General features: G+C 36.0%; 1 protein-coding gene across 1 annotated transcript; it reads left to right on the top strand.

Annotated features, from left to right (window-relative positions):
• The first annotated feature begins 3,737 nt into the window (after nucleotides 1-3,737).
• Nucleotides 3,738-23,784, top strand: LOC142350900 (uncharacterized). Its single transcript, XM_075402907.1, has 3 exons — nucleotides 3,738-6,624; nucleotides 7,195-7,363; nucleotides 23,058-23,784. Exons 1-3 carry the CDS (start codon nucleotides 3,770-3,772, stop codon nucleotides 23,553-23,555), a joined length of 3,522 nt encoding a protein of 1,173 aa, XP_075259022.1. The 5' UTR covers nucleotides 3,738-3,769; the 3' UTR covers nucleotides 23,556-23,784.

Genomic DNA, 23,784 nt, shown 5'->3' with positions numbered 1-23,784 from the left:
TTTGTGGACAATTGAATTTCTTACTCGTTTTTGTCTTACTTTTCATTGCCCTAAAGTTGTACATATTTTTTATATATATGATTAGTACATATATAGAAGTAAGTTATACTAATGGATTAATACTTTTTAAATTAAAATCAATTTCTTTGAACAAAATTTGTTAGTCCAAAGCTTGATTTCTGTTTTTTTAACTATTTACTGAAATTCAGATTCAGAATCCAATTTTACTCCAGCAAAATGTACTCGGTGTGGTGTAATTAATGGTGGCGTATATCAAGCAGGGATTGGGAAAAGTTAATTGGCCAGAGAAAAAGTTAATTCAGTTAACTTAATTGCTTTTGTGGTTTTCACTTTACCCAAAAAAATAAGGCATGGTTATACTATATTATATGCACCATTCAACTTCTTCATTACTAACGGAAATTGTTTCAACCCCAAATTCAGTCAAATTCCGATTTGCGACAAATTCGTGATCAGCTATTTTTGAAGATTCTGGCTTGCGATCTGGGCGAATATTTCTCCGTTTATTGGCAATTAATTGTGTCGTTCCGATCAATTATTGTCTTTAAATTAGTCACCAATCAATTATTGCGATCAATTAATTGCCAGTTATTTGTATTCCAATTAATTTTTCAAAGTCCCTGAAACCCAGAGCACAATGTGCAAAGTTTTTCAAATTAAAACTAGCCCAGTATATTTTTGAAGGGAAAGTTTTCGAAAAGCTTGTAGCTTGTCCCTAACTAAAATCTATATTGAACATTAAACCTCTAGCTCTTCAGTTTTTGAGCTGAAATGTGTAGAATGAGATCAAAAAAAAATGTTGAGCTCGTTTTTGTAACGGTTGGTTCTTTGCTGGAACACGTGTTTAATTTGTGGTGCGACCATTATAATCTGAGGTTTGTGTGTCAAAGCTTTCATGTAATTTCTTTCGGTTTGTTTTTCATTGCAGCTTTGGCTTGCTTTGTAGTTTTGACCTTCTGCTTTGAATTTTTATTTCAACTTCTATTTGAGATTCATTTTTGATGATAATTTTCCTTGGTGGTTGTCAGTGTGGTCGGAATTCGAAAAAAATGTGACAATTGATCTGAGCTTGAAAAATTATAAAATGTGATCAAAAAGTTGTAATGTATGATCGAAACTAGATCGGGAAAAGTAAAAGGCATTGTCGATATTTTGGTTTCTTGCATTGATCTGAACAGGAAGCTTGAATGTATTGTTTCCAATTGGAAAAAATGGTGATCAATTTAGGTAATTCGTAAATTTGTAAAGTAAAATGATGAAAAACCAACTCCTCGTTATCTTATTGGGCTTTTTGTGATAGAAAACAATTTGTTCAAAGAGCACGGTATTACTCATGGATCATTTTGGGAGTCATTAATGTTTATACTTTATGTCAACGATTTCAATTTGCAGAAGATACAGAAATACTGTCATTTAAAAGATTGAGCACAGCTGCAGCTATTGGATGATGTATTAAACAAAACAGAATTAGTATGAAACGAAACAAGTGACCTTTAAGTCGAACAGAAAAATGACAGTTAATAGTTTTCAGAAATGAAGAATTACCAATCGTCGGAGTTGTCTATTTCAAAAGGCGTCATTAAAGTGACATCATTGATTACATCCTTGTATCGTTATTAAATATCTCTACAAACAATGAATATTTTCAAGTCACTTGAATACCATTTTACGAAATATACCATCTTACACTATTGAGAATTAATAAACAGATCAACTGGGGGCATGAGAGCATGTTCTTGAAGAATAATATACGACCCAGTTCTAGAATCAAAAGTTATTCCAGTGGAACTTCGAATGACAAAATTGTCCTTAAATGAGGGTTTTTCAATTTTCGACAGTAGAAAAAATCTGATAAAATAACCTCAAAATAATCAGAAGCTTGACAATTTTGCCTCTTTTTGCATAGCTTTTTTAAGTATTATAATGTGAGTCAGGATGGGATAACGGTTCTATTTTACAAAATTATATTCGAAAATGGAATAAACTTTCAATAGCCATTAATGGGTTTAATTTCTGAAACTAAATTGTTTACTGAGTGTGAAATTCCTCATATAAAGAACGAAGAGTTGTTTTGAACATTGAAAAAAAGTATTCTTTTCTTATGTTAAATAAAATGATTAAAATTTTCTATTTTCTTTAAAAACACTCCAAAGAGTGAAAAGCCGGAAGCATAACCATTGCTGCTCAATTGGTTCCGCAATGCTGCTATATAAAAGTTTCAAAGATAACCTTTAGCGTTCCCTTACATGTTAGACAAAAGTAGAGAGACATAGCAAAAACTGTCAGAAATTTTTTTAAAAAAATGGAAAAATTGATTTATATTTGCTACAAATAGCGCTTTTGGATGTTCAAAACAAAAGTTGTGTTAATTAAATCTAGGTGCTAACGCATCTGCGAGATTTTTTAAAAACGATTTGGCCCATTATGCTCATGAAACATCAAAAATGTCAAAATTACTGGAAAAATTCCAAAATTCAATTTTGTGTCAATTTTACAATTACCAATACAAATGCCTCAAGAAGTCAACATCTCGTTTGCCAAATAAAACAAACAAGACTTAAATGAACGATGAAGAGCCATGAGTAAAAACCAGTTGACAAAGAGAGATTTTTTGAAAAATTGTTTATCGTGGTTTGTGTATGCATGTGTGTAATGTGTGTGTAAGAGAGAAAGAGAGGTTTTGTCTGTTGGACACAAATAGAGACAGAGAGCGACAACTGCCAGAAATCATACCAAATTGAAAGATTTACTATGGGTTACAAATTGCGTTTGGTTTTTTAAAGTTGGATTTTGCTGTTGGGATTTGTTTTCGTGTGTTTAATGTCTGTGTATTGCATGTTTGTATGGTTTATCTTTCTCTGTGTCTTTTAATTTGTACTAAACTTATCTTTCTAGAATGTATTAAAAATTTCGTTTTTGTCTGCCGGAAAAAGACGTCATATTTTCTGGTTTAAATGCGAGTATAAATTGCTTTCGGATACTCCCGACGGTTTCTCTGACAAATTAATGGTTGTTTTGGAAACTTGAGAGGTATGTTGAAACATACTCTGCTACGCACAGACTCGAACGAGCCATCTTGTTTTTATTTACTATTAGTTTGTTTCACATTTTGTTTTCTTTAATTCATAGATTTTTAAAAGAAAATATATGCCCTGTGAAGTCGTTGGACTGCTTGAACAAGTAAAATATTCACCAGTACTGTGAGTGGTGTCTTTAATTTACGTTTTTGGGAAGTATTCACGCTACTTGGAGTTTATCTTCCGGATGCCATGTTGAATTTCATGTCAGTTTCGGGCCAGAAATTTGTTCCATGTTGGATAATATGATTAGCAATTTTTAAGCTCAATATAAAAGTAGAATGTTTTGAAATAGAAGTGTTGAAGTCTTTGAAATATTTCAACAGTTATGATATAGTTAAGATTGAACTATAGAAAGCGTCTACTTCTAGCGGAGAATGGTAGAACGGTCTGTTTTGTGCGCAAGCTCTTGTGAGCCTTCTTGTTTCCTAACCGACACTGTTTTAGCCGACAAGTTTTGAGTCGACACTGCTATCTCTCATTTTACAGCTTTTGATTTTGGCTTAAATGTTATGAGTCTTTCAGCGACTCAATGCGCATGGTATATAGCTCAACAAATACCGTAGATATGCCATAATGGGGTGTAACGAGAAAGGCCCATTTCGTATTTCCATATTTGATTATATTTATTTCAGATTAGTTTGTTTTTGCTGCCGAAGTTCTTCGCGACTATGAGAATCTTTGTAACGTTCGAAGGCAAGAAGTCTCGAGTGCTTGAAAATGTGAAGCATTGCATCTACCTGGACGTTGAAAATATGAAGACGGTTTATGATTTTATGACACTTTTAAAACGAAGGTTCAAACTTAAAGAACATTACTTTTTATGCCTTAGTTTAAATGATTACTTTATTTCTGATAGTGAAAATATTAAAGTTCTTGAAAACAACGACTGTGTTAATATTAGAATATCCAAGCTGAATGAACGTATAAATCCTTATCCTGAGCTTGCGAACAAACGATTTATTCCTAATGATTTGGAAACCAATTCAATGGAAGTTGATGAAAATGTGCAGTTGAATTTCGCGAAAGCGGCTGACAAGACTGAAATCTCTGAATTAGGCGAACAAACTATGGTTCCTGACATGCCCAAAAAGATTGTCGAATCTTTTCAAGAAGCCGGAACATTCCAAATAGCCGAAACGTCTCAAAGAGTCGAAATATCTCAGATGGACGAATCCTCTCAAGGTATAGAATTGAGTGCTATACCAGAAATTGAGGAACCGCAATACGAAAAGCCTGTTAGAAAAACTGAACAATTCAAAGTTAAAAAACCAGTTGCATCGTCGACTCCGCTCGAATTTGGAGCTCCGAATACATTTTTCCTACCCAGGAAGTTCCAGTTAAAACCTGTGGCACCTAGAGCAAAGATTAACATGGGGAGTATGACTTTGTCCAGTAAGTCTCTGAACAGTCGGAAAGATAGAGGTTTGAGTGTCCCGCATGGGAAATCTGATCGCTTGACTAAAGAAAATTCGGAGGCAACATCAGAAGATAAAAGTGATGAGACTAGACCGCGAAGAATGTCGACTCGAAGTCAAACTATGTCGGAAAGTTCACGCGTTGATGAAAGTGACCTGCAGGCAGCTGTGAACAAGTCTCATAGAGAAGAGCGTAGCAAGGATAAGGCGGCGGAAAAGGGTGCAAATATTTCAATTGTTAAAGAGCAAAAGCAAGCTACAGTTAATGAGACTGTTCAGAGTGAAAGAAAAAATGAAAAAGTATCAGAAAATGCTTTGAACCCAATAAGTTCAACTTTTAGCTCGAAAGAGACCAAACCTTATCCAAAATTTCGGGAAGTCAAAAAAGTTCACATAAAGTTTACCGATGACGACGACGACAATACTGGTATGGCACCTGGGATTTCAGAAGATTCAAAATTGATAAAGGGTGATGGCAATTCGACAGCTATGGAAGTCGATTACACTCCGATAACGCAGCCTGTGTACGTTGAACCTCCTTTATTGTTGAGACCCGATGCCTCGTATGAGATCCCAAAAGGCGAAACAAAAACTGTGGGTGCCAGTCAGTCAACGTCTGCTCAGAGTACCAGGACCAGAATGATTGACAACGTCATCGATGCGTATAATAAGAAAATGGACGCTGCTTTAGGAACTGATAGCAGTGATGACGACGAATCTGACGTTGATTCTGCGATTGTGAGTAACCCGAGTTTGAAGAAAGCTAGTTTAGGAAGCGCCTCGCAAAGTAGTACTTCTGTGGTTTTGCAAAATAGAAGTTCTAAGGTGTTGGCCGAACAAACTTCTCCAAAACAGTATAAAGCGTCGGACTCTGAGAGCGCCTTGAAAAATCAAGCAAACAAAAAAGTGGCGGATTCAAAACCCCGGGAAATTCCAGCTGAGAAAAACGTAACGAAAGGAGTTTTTGCAGATTTAGATAAGAAGGGGTCGTATAAGATTGCAAAAAGCGCTGTTTTGAAACCGAATCCAAAGCCGACCTATGTTCGAAAACCGATAGCGGTTAAAAATGCTCCTGGTTTGAATATAAGCTCTGTTGTTGCACAACTGAACAAAGAATTAGAGGCTGAGAAAACTGTTCATGCTGACAAACAAAATAAAACGTCGGCTCAATCGAGAACTGAAATTAGTTCAAATGAAAAGCAAACTGTTTCGCAATCAGAAACAGAAGGAACCGCTACTAGTGAAGTTGCAATTGAAAGTCAACAGTCACAAGTTCAAGAAAGCTCAGCCGAAGTCTCAGCTTCAATGAGCGAAAGTCTGGAAGAAATGTTGAGGCGATCGCGGGAGTACGCCGCGTCGCGATGTCAGCAATCAAACATTGAGTCACAAAGTCGTACTGAAAGTAGCGTAATCGAACCAGAAGTTGAAGCCGAACAGCAGCCAGCGATATCACAAACTCCGATAGCAAACGAGTGTGCTAAGAAACGGAAAGTTTCCGAGAGCTCTGATAGCTCGGATGATGAAATCTCAGTTTCAGTTTGCGAAAAAGTGCAATCTGGTGACGTCACAACGAGTAACACAGATGCGAAAGTGACTGACACTAAACGTGCGCGGCTTGACATTTCGGATGAAGAGAACCGCGACGACTCGTCTGATTCCAGCGATACGACAACAGACGACGAAGAAGAACAGCAAACTTCGTCGACCAATCAGAAAGAAGTGCGAGAAGTTGTTTTTTCGGTCAGTAGCTCCTCGTGTAACAGCAACGTCAAAGCAGCCAACGAGAAGTTAAAAGGTGCTCAAGTAACCGAGTCTTTGCCATGTAATGAAACTGGAAGCTCTTCAAAGTCGTCTGAAACTTTGAGTGGATATGGAAGTTCTGCAAGTTTAAAAGCAATAAATGCGTCAATATCATTGCCTAATGGCCAACATAAAGTTGTTACAACTTGCTCTGGAGTCGTGAAAAGTGGTGGAAATGGTTTTGGTGGTGCTTGTAGCTCGAAGGCGACACAGCCTGCTGATCAGAGCTCGTCTGATGAAAGTACAAGCGAGGAGGAAGCTGAAATACGTGCAAACATTAGAAAGACAACTGGGCCTGGCCCTGCAAGGTAAAAAATCCCATCTGTAACTGTTTTTTTGGCTCTTTGCCATTATGGAATCCCAACTGAGCTTAAAGGGGCTCGAGTTTGCTTCCGATCACCAACTCCCAATTACCGTACATATATAATAATAATAATGGGGAGGAGTATTATAATTGGGAGAGGGCGAGGACGGGCTCCTATATTAAGAAAAGTTCCCATATTTTTGCATGGAAAATTTTAGAATGTAAGAGCCTGTAATTATTGATTTCCAAATGGAATTTCCTGAGTATTGTTAATTAGGTGAATTATTGAATGTTAATTAAACTGAACCTACAAGTCTGTTGGCAGTTTTTTTTGTTACGTTGTGCCCTGCGTAGCTTAGAGGCTGCTGCTCTAAGTAGAATTAGTGCTCATTTAATCAAAAATGATTATTGATTTGGGGCTATTCTCTATCAAGCTTGAGTTTCGGTTACTTTTACCTTTCCATTTTGGCTGCAATGCTTCCGTGGTGTGCTTCTTGAAATTTATTACAGTACTTTATGCTTGTCCGGCCCAAATTTGCACCTTGTTCATGCGCTTAAAAGTTATTTATGTTAGGCGAATCAGTGGTCACAACCATTCATTTGGTGCCGTTTGGTCTCCTAAACTGGAACAACAAAGACAACTTAATGGAAATTTGCACTCTTCTGGGTCAAAATCAGTCTGTGCATCACCCTTACTTGGTTCGCCAAGCCTGAACACAACAATGCCTGCTGTCTTGCCGAAGGTATAAAAATGCTTTTTTTTGTTCCGACCCCACTTTGGTGGGGGGACTATATACTCAAATGGGTTTTTGTTCAGACAATTTTGGCCGATCGATATATTAATCGTAGAGGAATGTGAGTGGTATCATTAAAAAGCTCGTCCAGCTCAGAATTCGAAACTAAAAAGATTTTTTTTAAATTTCGTTTTGTTTTTTTCGAGGAGTTATCGAGGATTGTAGATTTGTGTGAACACGTGATATTTGACATGATTTTATTCACTTTTAGTGTAATTTTTCTTCAAATTAAGAAATTTTTTTAATAAAAAATATTGATTCAAAATTACATTTCACGCCACAACAAGAATCAATTTTGAGTTCCTAATAGACGGAAGGCAATAAAAAAGACTAGTTCTGGTCTCATAGGGAAGTTAACTATCAAAAAAATTAGAATTCTATTTGAGAGCTTTTTTTAGAAAACTTCATGTTTTTTTTTCTTAAGTCACCTGGACACTAGTCACTTTTCATGCCGAGGTTCCGTTAATGACAAACCTGATTTACAGTCTAATGAAGCCCAAAGAACAAAAAATTCGTTTTCAAGGAATCGCTCGTGTTTTTATGGTTTCGACTCTGAGTTTTCGAAATTTTAAATGAAATTTTGATTCTTTTTGAGGTTTTACTAAATTTTTGGAGTCCTATGGCATAGACTCGTTGACTAAATGACTAAAAGTACATTACGTTTAGTAATGAGCATTAAGTGAACCTATCTAGAGCTTTGGGTGGACAGCTAATGGCTGTTAACACTTTGAAAATGATTTTTCGAGAAATTTTTTTAACTTTAACCGATCATGAACTTATTTTCGTGAATTGTAAGTCAGTCTCAGCAATGAGATGACCCGCTTCCTTTCTAATGCAGCGAAAATTAATCTGGTTAAGGGTTTTATTTTCTTACTATTTGTTATATGACTTCAATGCCACAAGTTTTCAAAATTTTCTTGTAAAAATTTTGGATTTTTTCTTATTGTTGGTGCCTCTTGAAAGCTCATCACATTATCCTTGATATTGATATCTCCCATTGTTCCGACCCCATTGTTCCTTTTTTTTGTTCCGACCCCACTTTGGTGGGGGGACTATATACTCAAATGGGTTTTTGTTCAGACAATTTTGGCCGATCGATATATTAATCGTAGAGGAATGTGAGTGGTATCATTAAAAAGCTCGTCCAGCTCAGAATTCGAAACTAAAAAGATTTTTTTTAAATTTCGTTTTGTTTTTTTCGAGGAGTTATCGAGGATTGTAGATTTGTGTGAACACGTGATATTTGACATGATTTTATTCACTTTTAGTGTAATTTTTCTTCAAATTAAGAAATTTTTTTAATAAAAAATATTGATTCAAAATTACATTTCACGCCACAACAAGAATCAATTTTGAGTTCCTAATAGACGGAAGGCAATAAAAAAGACTAGTTCTGGTCTCATAGGGAAGTTAACTATCAAAAAAATTAGAATTCTATTTGAGAGCTTTTTTTAGAAAACTTCATGTTTTTTTTTCTTAAGTCACCTGGACACTAGTCACTTTTCATGCCGAGGTTCCGTTAATGACAAACCTGATTTACAGTCTAATGAAGCCCAAAGAACAAAAAATTCGTTTTCAAGGAATCGCTCGTGTTTTTATGGTTTCGACTCTGAGTTTTCGAAATTTTAAATGAAATTTTGATTCTTTTTGAGGTTTTACTAAATTTTTGGAGTCCTATGGCATAGACTCGTTGACTAAATGACTAAAAGTACATTACGTTTAGTAATGAGCATTAAGTGAACCTATCTAGAGCTTTGGGTGGACAGCTAATGGCTGTTAACACTTTGAAAATGATTTTTCGAGAAATTTTTTTAACTTTAACCGATCATGAACTTATTTTCGTGAATTGTAAGTCAGTCTCAGCAATGAGATGACCCGCTTCCTTTCTAATGCAGCGAAAATTAATCTGGTTAAGGGTTTTATTTTCTTACTATTTGTTATATGACTTCAATGCCACAAGTTTTCAAAATTTTCTTGTAAAAATTTTGGATTTTTTCTTATTGTTGGTGCCTCTTGAAAGCTCATCACATTATCCTTGATATTGATATCTCCCATTGGCTTAGAAAAGATTTTAAATGGATCATGGATAAATTTTTCAGAGAAAAGCTTATGGTGTAAAGGGCTTCGACACTTTCTTCGCCCACTTCTCCATTGAATTTTTGGTTTTTGCATGTATTTGTTGTTGTTTCCATAGTCATAAGACCTAATGTGATGTCGTATGGATTACATATGCATGGAAATATCTTTTTCCTCCAATCGAATGATAAATGAGCATATTTATTGACTTCCGTTGAATTCAATTGAATTTAATGGCTGTTAAGACTTAAGAAATGATTTTTCGAGATTTTTTTTAACATTAAACGATCTTAACCCTTATTTCGTCAGCTGTAAGTCAGTCTCAGTAACGACCCGACGCTTCCGTTCTTGTTCAACTAAAATTAATCTAGTTAGCGGTTTATGTTCTAATTATTGGTGTTATGACTTCGATGCAGTTTCATAATTTTTTGGCTATTTTTTGTAGTAATTTTGGTTCCTTTTGGACTCTTTACACATTATCCTTAATACTGATAGTTGCTTTCGCTTAGAGCAGACGTTGAATGGATCATACATAAAGTATACAGAGAAAAGCTAATGGTTTAAATGGCTTCAACACTTTCTTTTGGCACTTCTTTACTTTTTTGGATTTTTGTTTTTTCCTATGTTTGTTGTTGTTTTCATTGTCAATGACTTTTTGTAATGTCCTATTGATGAGTTATGAATGGCAAACATCCTCGTCGTCTCATCAAGGCATAAGTTAGCGTATTTAATAGCTTCTGTTGAAAGTTATTGAATTTAATTGCGTTGATACTACGAGTTTTCTCAAAAAATTTTATCGTTTAATTGTATTTGTTCATGTTTGTTGATTCATTGGAGTCAGAGTGTTAAAAAACCCATTGCTGTTAAAATTTAATTGAAAGAAGAAGTGTTTTTACTGAAGAGTTCGTTTTTTAATGGCTTCGACACTGTTCTCGCTCAATTTTTTTTTTTGAATTTGATGTGTTAGCCTGTTTATTCTTTAGGTAGCCGTAAAATGCTGACCGGTCTCGTAGGCTTGCAATTAAGGACTGATTGAATAATGTTACCCAAAGCAGTCAGTTTATATCGAATAGTCTTAAAGTTTATAGTGTTATACATTTTTGAGATTTTAAGGTTTTCTCAATTTTTTCTGTTTTTGTTGTTATCGTCAACTTGAAACTTTGTCTCATCATTGAGAGGTCCCATACAATTCCCTGTAGTTTAGAACTTAACATTTTTACTGATATTATGACGTAACTGATATTTTGTTTGGTGGAAAATATGCGTTTTCGTAAAAAGTTTTGTGAGTATTTATGTCATAAATATTTGTGAGTATTTATGTCATAAAAGTTATTTGTGTTTCTTTAACGAGCCTTCTTGCCTCTTAAAGGTTTAAATTCGTTTAGACAGCGAAACAAAAAGAAATCGCAAGATCTTTTCTAAGATCTTTTCTCCTAGTTTTTCATTTAAAAAAATAATTTCTTTGAGCTAAAAAATTACTCAAACCTTGAACTGTACATTAAGTATTAGGCTTAATTTTAGCGGTCACTTCTTGAGTCATCTGGCAATGTTTTAATATGCGCTTTTGTTTAAAAGTTGAACTCTATCTGGGCCCTTCTTGTATTTCTTAAGGCAAAGATTTTGTAGATTTGAATTTTTATGAAATGGCCAGATTTGATAATTGCCAGATTATTAATTGCTCACAAATGAAGTTTGTACCAATTGTATTAGTCATTTGGTCTTTCTTATGCGATTTTTCGCTTGATCGATTTTTCGTCCGACCCATTTGATTTTTCGTCCTCAAAAACGGGATACAGGTTTTGGAGACATAATTTCATGGTGTGAAGGTGGTTCTTAGAGTTTCACCCTTCACTGTGTCCGGGTCAAAAGCAAATGAATTCTCCTATAATTTGGACTTTGTGATTCAAACTCTATGATAAAGAGACACTTTTGGTAAATTTGTGCTTTAGAAGTTGGTGTTTTATGAACATCTCAATCTTAAGTTGTGGGAAAGCATGAGTTGAATTATTGGGGAGCTGTTTTTAATAGCCGCACAGCGATAGCTGGGGCTATTACTGGCCTTCTCTTGGTTTTTGTACAATTCAAACAATTTGAATTGTATTGGGGCGCTGTCTTTTTTTTGAGATCTGTTAACACATTTTCATGATTTTTGAAGTCAAATTAGAGTAGAGATTTTGGTCACGCCGAAACAGGAAATGGAGCGAAAAAGCGAGTGGCTTTGCGGCGTGAAATTTTTTCGCTCTAATTTTAAAGTAGAGTGAGAAAATGGTGTTTGAACAAAAATTCGGTTTCTCGGTAGCAGTTTTTTGTTCACATGCTGCAATTTCACTCTGATTTTTACTGTTTTTTCGGTTTTTTGGATAAGATTTTTTTCTAAATGGTTCTCCCAATCCATTCACAGCTCATTCTAGGCCTAGTTTTTTGTTTGAATTAAATTTTCATTTCTCGCTAGTGGTTTTTTTGTTCACATGCGGCATTTTGATATTGATTTTCTTTTTTTTTTCTTACTTTCTGATTTTTTTTAAAATGGTTTTCTCAATTCACTCATAGTCCATTCTAGGTTTAGGTTTCCTGTTTAGTCAATGAAAATTCTTTGAATTGTACGTCAGGACTTGTCCTGCTATGTTTTTTATTTCGTCGGTTAAAAATTTGTTTCTCCTTACCTCATTTTGCCGCTTTTTTGACATTTTGCTTGAAATCTTTGACTTCTGAAGTCTTAGTTAACATCTCTAATTCTTAATGGTTTTCAGAAATGCTTATTGGTATACTAAGAAACCGGAGTATGTTCAGCTACAAAATGACATCAAAATAGTTTGCGCTTAAAATAAATGTTTTTTTATTTTGTTGTCAAGGTTTTCGTTACGACCATGTAACCTCACAACCACTTCAAATCTGCTTTTTGTTCATTCGCTGCAATTTGTTCATGCAATTTCAACCAAATAGCGTGCGCGACGTCATTTTTCACTCTTAGTGGAGTGAGTTGTTTGCTCACTCGCGTGATTAAATTTTTGGTCACACTTGACTTACCTCACTCTCAAAAATGACTTCACTTTGAAATTGAATTTTATTTACTTTTATTCAAAGATAAGGTGAAATGGGTGTGTGTCACTCTAATTGAAGGTTATTTGAAAGTAGCTAATATAGGCAGCAAAAACTTGTACAGATTTTTAATCAAAATATAACATATCAGCCTTTAATGAAAATACGAATTTTTTTGGTGTCTTGCTGTTTTTTTTGAGACTGCAGATCTACAAAGCTATTGCGGCTCTTTTCTGGCAATCTTCCAGCTATGTTTTAAAGATCGGTCTACTCATTTTTATGACTTTTGAGCTAAATTGAATTTATGATTTTGGTCACGTCGAGAAGTGAAGCGAAAAAGTAAGTGATTTTGTGGCGTAATTCTTTAACTCTAATTTTAATAAAAAGTGAGCAGATAGTGTTCGAACAAAATTTCGCGCTCGCCTATGTGTTTTGTTTGCATGCGGCAATTCGCCTTCGATCTCAACTGTTTTTGTACTTTATTGCATTTTTTCTAAATGGTTTTCCATCCATTAATAGTTCATTATAGGTCTAGTATTTTGTTTAGTCGATAAAACTTCTTTGTTATTGGTCAGGTTTTTTTCCTGCTATGTTCTTTTACTTCGTTGAACAATATTGTGTTTCGCTTCACCGTAGTTCACAATTTAACCAACCTTTTGCGTGAAATCTTGTTGACTTTTTTGGGGCTAATTTAACTCTTCTCGTTCTGTTCAAAGTGCTTTTAAACTGAACTGAAGAATCTAGAATGAACAGAGGCAGTATCGAAAACAAAACCAAAATTAGAAACGGGATAGGCCCTTAAAGCCCCTTTTCGGATGCCCGCATTTCCAACACTTGTTTATTGCTCTCGAACGATTTCTCCAAAATTTCTGCTTGACCGGCTTGACTTTTGGCGTTACTTTTACGCCCTTATTTTTTTGGGATCTTTTCCGTTTGTGCCCCCAGTACGTTATGCCCCCCCCCCAGTTACAGATCCTGTGCCATTAGATAGTAAATCCTCATGTAAAATTATGGCACGTGCGTCTGGGGGGGTGCAAATAATATGCGCCCACTAAGCTGGGGGGGCACAAACGGAAAAGATCTTTTTTTGTTTTACGTGATCTAAATTTTTCTCTCACTCAGTTGTTTGAGAGTAATTCGTCCGACGCTGGTCGGTTATTTTAACAGGTTCGTACCATTCGAGAGAAGTATTGGTTTTCTTCGTTTAGCTTAGCTGGACCAGACTTGATAACTCGAATTTTGACATCTTGTTTTTTTTTTGTTTTCGATAAGCGTCTGTGTTTTCTGACGTTGACGGCTGTTTCCAAAACAAATGATTTTAATATTTGAGGTGAATTTGTGCCTGTACCTTCAAGAAATTTGAGTTTGTTTTTATAGTCACGCGTGTCTTTTGAAATATGTAACACTTCCATTGGACCGATTAGAGTTATTGATTTTCTTTTTCGATCTAAATATCTTGCATTTTGCGTGAAGTAATATGCTCTTTCACTCAAAATTTTAGACAGTTAAACTTATTTTGTGTTAATTGAATTCTGAAAGTAAAAAAAATCGCCAAAAGTGGATACGTTTTTTTTTTTCAATTTAAATCTTTGTAGTTATAATTGCTAATTTTTATCTTTTAATAATTGCTCTCAAGCGAAGTTTATCAATTATATTAGTCCCTTGGTCTTTTTCTATGCAATCTTTCGTTTGATTGATTTTTTGTCTGATCTTTTTGAATTTTTGTAGGTATCGTAGAGCCTTTCGAGCTGCTAGTCTCTAGTTATCTAAGTATGCGATTAACCGAAACATTTAATGATATAAATGGCTGTTATTAGAATTTTACACCCTCCTCTTTTACCTCCCATCTGCACGCGACGCACCACAGCTTCCTTCCCTCCCTTTCAGTTTCTTCACTCCACCCATCCCCCCAATCGACCTGTACCCTGCACTCTTCACAGTCAAACACCCCCTTCTCCTCCTCCGACACCCCCTAAAGCTCACCCCAACCCCCTAAATTAAGCTAAAGCTAGTCACCCTAAGCGGAGCAGCGTGCTACTGACGAAAGCAGCCGCTATCCAGTCATTTTTGAACCATTAGCCCGAAATTGATTGATAACGTTTTTATTGGTCGCAAACGAAGTTTGAAGGAATTATTGTAAACGTGTTGGTCTGTATGGAAAATGTTTGCTTGTCAGTCTTGACTTTCACGGCCTTGACTTTTTCGTTTTGTGCGATATAAATTTCTCTCATCCACAAGGGCAGGAGCTGAACTCAAGTTCACTCTCAGAAAAAGTCAAATAATCAAATAAAAAGTGCGCCGAAGTGTAATTTATAAAAAAAAGTTTTATTGTTTGTTATAGTGGTATATAATAATCTCATGACGCCATTTGAAGCCCCTTAAGTGAATTGATTTACTACATCAGTATCCTCTTGTTTACTATTGGAGCACAGAAAAGAACTTAGAAAATATCTAAGAGCTTAGAAACTTAACTTATGTTAATAAATTCAGAAAGAAAACAAACTTACCAGATTTATAACGACAATGCAGCTAAGATTTTAGAAAATGCATGTAAATCAGTTTAGATCTGTATGTTTGTCAAATATTGATATTTATCTACTAATATTGAATAGGAAATTCAACTTTGTGAACAATCTCAAGTGAACTAAATTTTTGCATGTAATAATGAAATGACGCCCACTCATACGCCCCAAAATACTTGACTCAAAGTTTAAAATGGACGACAGAGGAGATCTTGAGTGGTTTCTTGGAATGCGAATTCTAAAAACAGAAAAGGGAATAACTTTAGATCAAGAAAAGTACCTTCAAAATTTTTTAGAACAGTTCAATATGCAAGACTGAAAACCGAGCAAAACACCAGCAGAAAATAACGTAAAACTTGAAATAGCTCAAGAAGATTCAGTAAGAGTAGATAAACATGAGTTTAGTAGTCTAGTAGGTTCACTACTTTAGCTAGCTAAGCAAACTAGACCAGATATCATGTGGATCACAAATGTCTTTTCACGCTTCATGAATGACCCAACTGTTGAGCATTTCAATGCTGGCAAGCGCGTGTTGAGATACCTACAACATACTAAATCTCTTAGACTGTTTTTCCCAACAACCAGCAACAGCACTCTAGTTGGCGAAACAGATGCAGACTGGAGTGGAGACGTAAGTGATAGACGATCGATCACAGGATACTATTTCAAGCTGGGAGACAGTAGGGGGATCTCTCAGTTGGCAAGTCAAGAAGCAACCGACAGTGTCACTCTCATCTTGTGAGGCAGAGTATCAGGGTTTAGCTGCCGCGGTTCAAGAAGCCATCTTCTTGCGTGGTCTTCTTAAAGAACTGGGGTACGAACAGTGTGAGCCCACAACCATAGGAGAGGACAACCAGAGTTGCATAAATCTTGCAACTAATCCGGTGCTTCACAAACGATCAAAGCTCATCGACATGAAATATCATTTCATCCGCGAACGAGTTGATGACAACTCAATGAAATTGATCTACACGCCAACAGATGAAATGGCAGCAGATCTTCTGACAAAATCTTTGTCACAGCAGAAAGTAGAACAACATCGAGAACAACTATTGGGCGAGTCCAGATTTTCATCTAGCGGCAACAATCTGAGTGGGGGTATTGGAGCTCAGAAAAGAACTTAGAAAATATCTTAGAACTTAGAAACTTAACTTATGTTAATGAACTCAGAAAGAAAACAAACTTACCAGATTCATAACGACAACTGCAGCTAAGATTTTAGAAAATGCATGTAAATCAGTTTAGATCTGTATGTTTGTCAAATATTGATATTTATCTACTAATATTGAATGGGAAATGCAACTTAATGAACAATCTCAAGTGAACTAAATTTTTTCAGGTAATAATGAAATGACGCCCACTCATGCGCCCCAAAATACTTGAATCAAAGTTTAAAATGGACGACAGAGGAGATCTTGAGTGGTTTCTTGGAATGCGAATTCTAAAAACAGAAAAGGGAATAAGTTTAGATCAAGAAAAGTACACTCAAAACTTTTTAGAACAGTTCAATATGCAAAACTGCAAACCGAGCAAAACACCAACAGAAAATAACCTAAAACTTGAAATAGCTCAAGAAGATTCAGTAAGAGTAGATTCACATGAGATAAGAAGTCTAGTAGGTTCTACTTTACCTAGCTAAGCAAACTAGACCAGATATGTGGATCACAAATGTCTTTTCACGCTTTATGAATGACCCACCTGTTGAGCATTTCAATGCTGGCAAGCGCGTGTTGAGATACCTACAACATACTAAATCTCTTAGACTGTTTTTCCCAACAACCAGCAACAGCACTCTAGTTGGCGAAACAGATGCAGACTGGAGTGGAGACGTAAGTGATAGACGATCGATCACAGGATACTATTTCAAGCTGGGAGACAGTAGGGGGATCTCTCAGTTGGCAAGTCAAGAAGCAACCGACAGTGTCACTCTCATCTTGTGAGGCAGAGTATCAGGGTTTAGCTGCCGCGGTTCAAGAAGCCATCTTCTTGCGTGGTCTTCTTAAAGAACTGGGGTACGAACAGTGTGAGCCCACAACCATAGGAGAGGACAACCAGAGTTGCATAAATCTTGCAACTAATCCGGTGCTTCACAAACGATCAAAGCTCATCGACATGAAATATCATTTCATCCGCGAACGAGTTGATGACAACTCAATGAAATTGATCTACACGCCAACAGATGAAATGGCAGCAGATCTTCTGACAAAATCTTTGTCACAGCAGAAAGTAGAACAACATCGAGAACAACTATTGGGCGAGTCCAGATTTTCATCTAGCGGCAACAATCTGAGTGGGGGTATTGGAGCTCAGAAAAGAACTTAGAAAATATCTTAGAACTTAGAAACTTAACTTATGTTAATGAACTCAGAAAGAAAACAAACTTACCAGATTCATAACGACAACTGCAGCTAAGATTTTAGAAAATGCATGTAAATCAGTTTAGATCTGTATGTTTGTCAAATATTGATATTTATCTACTAATATTGAATGGGAAATGCAACTTAATGAACAATCTCAAGTGAACTAAATTTTTTCAGGTAATAATGAAATGACGCCCACTCATGCGCCCCAAAATACTTGAATCAAAGTTTAAAATGGACGACAGAGGAGATCTTGAGTGGTTTCTTGGAATGCGAATTCTAAAAACAGAAAAGGGAATAAGTTTAGATCAAGAAAAGTACACTCAAAACTTTTTAGAACAGTTCAATATGCAAAACTGCAAACCGAGCAAAACACCAACAGAAAATAACCTAAAACTTGAAATAGCTCAAGAAGATTCAGTAAGAGTAGATTCACATGAGATAAGAAGTCTAGTAGGTTCTACTTTACCTAGCTAAGCAAACTAGACCAGATATGTGGATCACAAATGTCTTTTCACGCTTTATGAATGACCCACCTGTTGAGCATTTCAATGCTGGCAAGCGCGTGTTGAGATACCTACAACATACTAAATCTCTTAGACTGTTTTCCCAACAACCAGCAACAGCACTCTAGATGGCGAAACAGATGCAGACTGGAGTGGAGACGTAAGTGATAGACGATCGATCACAGGATACTATTTCAAGCTGGGAGACAGTAGGGGGATCTCTCAGTTGGCAAGTCAAGAAGCAAGCGACAGTGTCACTTTCATCTTGTGAGGCAGAATATCAGGGTTTAGCTTTCGCGGTTCAAGAAGCCATCTTCTTGCGTGGTCTTCTTAAAGAACTGGGGTACGAACAGTGTGAGCCCACAACCATAGGAGAGGACAACCAGAGTTGCATAAATCTTGCAACTAATCCGGTGCCTCACAAACGATCAAACCTCATTGACACGAAATATCATTTCATCCGCGAACGAGTTGATGACAACTCAATGAAATTGATCTACACGCCAACAGATGAAATGGCAGCAGATCTTCTGACAAAATCTTTGTCACAGCAGAAAGTAGAACAACATCGAGAACAACTGTTGGGCGAGTCCAGATTTTCATCTAGTGGCAGCAATCTGAGTGGGGGTATTGAAGCACAGAAAATATCTTAGAGCTTAGAAACTTAACTTATGTTGATAAACTCAAGAAAGAAAACAAACTTACCAGATTCATAACGACGACTGCAGCTAGAAAATGCATTGTAAATCAGTTTAGATCTGTATGTTTGTCAAATTTTGATATTTATCTACTAATATTGAATGGGAAATGCAACTTTTTGAACAATCTCAACTGAACTAATTTTTTGCATGTAATGAAATGACGCCCACTCATACGCCCCAAAATCGCCTGATTTTTGATACATGAACTTTTTAACAATTCTACACTGTAAATGTTATATTCATATTTCAGACTATATATACGACTGATTCTTGTTGAAATCTTCACATTTTCTCTTCTCTTTTGAATCTCCTAAAATTAATTTATCTTATTCTCTCTAACTCCTTTTGAGCTTAAACAGCTTCAATCTCTAACTTGCCAAAACTCGTCCCGCCTCATCGGGGTTGTTGGGCTGCAGTGTTCGTAATCCTGCTAACATTTACGTTCGGAAAGATTTTGAATGTAACTTCTACCGAGAATCTTGCTTTTTTTGCTTCAAAAAAGAACGAAGAAAATATAATCTTTTAATGAGTAGCGCTGATACGTAAAAGTTTATCCAAGTTTTTAATAAACGTATAGTCCACAAAGCAAACTGCTTACCAAACTGTGTGCCCCTAAGCTCATTGTTTCATAAAATTAATCTACGATAATAAGGAGTGTTCCTTGCTAATCCAATGTAGGTAATGCAGCCCTGATGGTCGTTATGCAATTTTTCGCTTGACCGATTTTTCGTCTGACCCATTTGACTTTTCGTCCTCAAAAACGGGATAAACAGGTAGCGCCTAAAGGGCATTAAGTTCTCTTAGAGCCTTTCAGCTCAATATTCTCAAAGTATGTGATGCATAGAAACTGTTTTGGAGACTTATACTTATGGTGTGAGTGGCGGTTCTTAGAGGTTGACCCCCGTGCACCTCCGCTGCGCTCACCTCACACCCCTTCAATTAGCTAAAGCTAGCCTCACTAAATCGTAGCTAGCTACTAATGAAGTCAGCCGGTTATTTGAGAGCAATTGTTCCTACGTTAGTCGGTTGTTTTGTATTTGGGCGCTGCCTTTTTCGGCTTCAAAGAGTAATATTGATTTGTTTTTTTTTTTTCAAATAATTCAAGTTAGTGAAACAGATGCCTCAAGTGGTGTGTTGTGGTCAATATATTGAGCAATAAGTGCTTCTTTTCACCTAATAGATATCAGAGAGCTTGAGAAAACGTGTAAACATCAGTTTATTCGTGCTCGTGAGTTTTTTTGTTCTTTTACTGGCCCTTTGCTTTTCAAACCAAAACCGAAGAACTTTGTCGCGTTTTTAATGGTTTCAATTGCTCCGAATGCCGAGTGAGCTTTAATTGGACTTCTCTTAAATTTCTACGCTGCTTATTGTAAGATTGTTCAAATATTTCGTCAGTTTTGTAATTTTTGAAGGGTCTGAAAACTTCGGCCCAAGTACTTATGACAGCTGGTCAGTCCTTGAAAATGTATTGTTATTAAAATGCGTTCCGCTGTAAGTTCAATTAATTTATTTTTTGATGTTTTTGCGCTCAAAATTGCGCCATGTTTGAATTTTTCACTCCCTTTCGGGCGTTTAAAGTTAGTTTTTAAAGTCTAGCTAAATGATCTAGTGTCATGTAGGTTTTTAATGTATTTGTTTCTTTATGAGAGTGTTTGAGGCAATTGTCGTTAGGGCAATCTAAACGAAAATGTTCAAAACTAATGAATATGTGGACCATGGGTGAACCCATTTATTTTTAAAAAAAAAAAGGTATAGCGCCTTTCACGAGAGTTAATCCCCTGTATATTAAAATCGGATAAAGGATTTCATGTATCCTACTCTGTATAATGATAGGAAATAGTCGGCTTCGTATATGGAATTTAGTTATAGTTGACACTATGAATTAGGTAGATTAGGTTTGGATTCTGGGGTCCGTTACAGGGTTTTACTTGCAGTTTTTCCAAAGGTTTGCGGACTTTTTTAAATTTTTGCAAAGTTTGGGAAGAATACTCGATTTAAGAATACTCGAATATTCCAAATAATGATACATGATTAGAGAAAAAGATAAGAATTCGATTAAATACTTTATTAGAGAAAAAAAGAGCAGAATAGCAGAAAATATAAAAAAAAAACAGGAATCAGAATGAAAAGTTTCCTTGTTTTATTATTTCTAAATCCTTTAAATTTAACTGAAATTATAGGTACTCTTACCCGCATGGCTCACACAGTTGATTGCTAGCAGATCTTAATAACTAAGAAATATATGATGACGTAGGTTTTGGTATCGGTTTTGTTCAAGTTCGAATAAGCGTGCCGAATTAGCTAATATTTCTCTACCTCCAAAAATATTCTCTAATAATTCTAATAAAATTTGTATCAAACTGCCAAAAAAGTCCAAATCTGTAAAATCTCAAAATTTCAAATCCAAAATGTGTTGTGGTCGTACTAGCACCGAGATGAAATATATAAATATTTAATACAATAGCCTGCTTTAGGTTGCATATGTGCTCGTATTAGCTCAAAGAGCAATCAGTTTGCCAGGAAAATAAGCGTGAAAATGTACGAACATAATCAAGAATTTGGGAACGGCTTTGTAGAACATCTTATCTGCAATGAAATGGAGGATAGAATAATATGTTAGAGTAATTTTTAAATAGTCTATACAAAAGCAGCTGTCAATTCCATTAATTCTAAATACTGACAAAATAACTAAATTTTTGTATCTGTTGGCAGAGTGATCATATCAACTGAAAAACAATAATTGAAATGAAATTTGGGTCACAAAAAATGGTTATTTTTTCATTATATAGAAGTGTTGATTTGACTATAACACTAACACATATTATTTTAGTCTCCTTTTTCTTGCAAATAAGATGCTCGGATCTATTCTGTCCCCCCCCCCCCAGCTAAGTGAGCTTAAATTTTTTACGCCCCCCAGGCGAACGTGCTATTTTCTTACATAGTAATATGCTATATAACATATAATTTGTAACTGGGGGGCGTAAAACACACTGGGGGCCGAAACAGAATAGATCCAGATGCTCTGAGCAATTGAGATACATATAGTTGACTATTATTATTCGTATATATCCTTGGCGAATGCAAAGGAAGCCGAAGTAAAAGTAAGCGGACAGAAAAGCAAGCCGAAAGTTATGTAATCTATCAGAAATAATACATTGTTAGCCGTTACATTCAATACTGCGCGTAGTATTATAGTGCATAATGTATTCCAATGCGCCAAAGAAACAAAAATACGTCAATTTTAGACATCTAGTGTGTACGGGCCTCAGCGGACCGCTGTCCATGGCCATGCCTCTCATCCGCTGTGGGATGTAATCCGGAAATTGCGGGCCGGTTATCGCGGCGAAGCGCGCCCACCGGCCCGCCAGGGGCAACTTAAAATACCGGTATCCCAAAATTTTTCTGCTTACTTGACCTCGTTTTCAAAATTCGGCTTGCTTGCCTATCGGCTTGCTTGACCGCCACGTATTCATTCAAGGGGAACACATTCAAGTGGAGGGCGCTTTAACCTTTCTCAAAACATGGTGTCACACGGTGGGAAGGTGATCCAACTATATACTACCTTCTAACTTAACATTTTCTCTTTTTCGATCACTTGTCTTTACTTTGTATTTATGAAATCAAAAGGGAATAGTGATTTTAGTCACGCTGAAACTAGAGGTTGAGCGAAAAAGTGTGTTTTGCGGCGTGAAAGTTTTCACTAAGTGGTATTTCACTGTTTCGTCGTCTGACGTCCTTTTTTCGTTTTACAATTGTTAACTCAGGAAAGTTAAAAAAAATCAAATTATCTAAATCCTCTTTTTCCTCTCACTACAGGCATTTGCCCGCGTGATGTCATTTCTCTCTTCCTAGCACAAGGTTTTTGGTAATTTGCTTAATTAGATTTTAGACATGGCTTACCTCACTCAGCAAAATTACTTGCGCTTTGAAACTATAATTTAATTTAAGTGAGTTTAAGGTCAAAGAACCTCGTATGTGTATTAAAAGTCCCTAATAAACAGGCCTCTGTGGAGAGTAATCTATTGCTGAAAAGTTCTTTCTGTTTTTAAGGATCGTCGATAACTTTTTCAGCTCATTTTGCATCTGTATCTGTAATCTACTGACGTATATCTATTACACAGCTATTCCGGCAGTCTGCCGGCTATGTTTTTAATTTCTGTATTTTTCCTGTTTTGCGGTAAAATGAATTTGACGCTGCTCAAGAAAAGGCACGAACTTTAATTGAAGTCAACTGAAGGCGCATTTTTCGGTTCCTCTCCCTTACTTAGATTTTATTGGTCATATTAAATTAGCACACAAAATCAACCTTTTTAAAGCTCAAATAGAGATCAAGCTTATCGCTCTTAGCTATTTTCGACAATCTGTCGTGTGTTATTTGCTGCAAGTCAAATTTTGGAGGCAATAATTTGTCCACTTTCTTTACTTTTGTTTTTTTACAGGCCAAACCCAACAAAGCGTGGTGTGCGAAGGAGCCCCAAACAAACAAATCCGAAGTGTTTCAAAAAGTAGCTAATGGCAATGCATCAGACGAGCAGTCCATCGACAATGGTCCTGTCGTAGCCTCTTCAAAACCAAAATCAATTGACGTGAAGAAAGGCGAAACTTTTCCTCCGAAAAGCTCCAGAGTCAGTTTTCAAGTTGTGGATTTGAATGAAAATTTCAGACCTGAACTGATGCATGTCGAAGGCGAGGTTGTCAATGTTGATTCTAAAAATGACGTGGTTCAAATTGCAGTTTTGCAGAGTAAAGATATCGATTTGAATGGCCATGCTCTTTCGAGACGTGCCTCTATTTTACATGATGCTATGAACTACGGATCAGAAACAACAGAGCAGTTGGACTCTAGCGTAATCGATGAACAAATTCCACGAAAAACCGAAGTTAAGGAGTATGTTATAAGTCAGTTATCGGACGTGAAACATATTCTTACAAATTGAACAGTTTGTATTGGATCTTAGCAGATCTATTTAAAAGATATTGAGTTCGGAACTTGCGTTTGGTTGCTATGAAAAGGACAGACGTCTGTTATTTTGGATACCGATAATTTCTTTGTTGCTAGCACCAGTTTTAAAAAAACAGAGTCAACTTAAACTAGATTTTATTAAAAATTAATCAGTGTTGCTAAAGTTAGCAGAGTTGATTGCAAAGTTTATTTTTGTTTCTTTA

This window comes from Convolutriloba macropyga, chromosome 12, assembly GCF_964194025.1.
Source record: "Convolutriloba macropyga chromosome 12, txConMacr16.3, whole genome shotgun sequence".
In the NCBI taxonomy this organism is placed as follows: domain Eukaryota; kingdom Metazoa; phylum Xenacoelomorpha; order Acoela; family Convolutidae; genus Convolutriloba; species Convolutriloba macropyga.
This window is presented reverse-complemented; position numbering and strand designations above follow the sequence as displayed.

What these genes read in the sequence shown, in the direction of transcription:
- LOC142350900 (XM_075402907.1), top strand. Translation starts at nt 3,770, where the DNA reads ATGAGAATCTTTGTAACGTTCGAAGGCAAGAAGTCTCGAGTGCTTGAA. An exon ending in ACTGGGCCTGGCCCTGCAAG is followed by an intron (nt 6,625 to 7,194) that starts GTAAAAAATCCC and finishes TATTTATGTTAG; the next exon opens with GCGAATCAGTGGTCACAACC. An exon ending in TGCCTGCTGTCTTGCCGAAG is followed by an intron (nt 7,364 to 23,057) that starts GTATAAAAATGC and finishes GTTTTTTTACAG; the next exon opens with GCCAAACCCAACAAAGCGTG.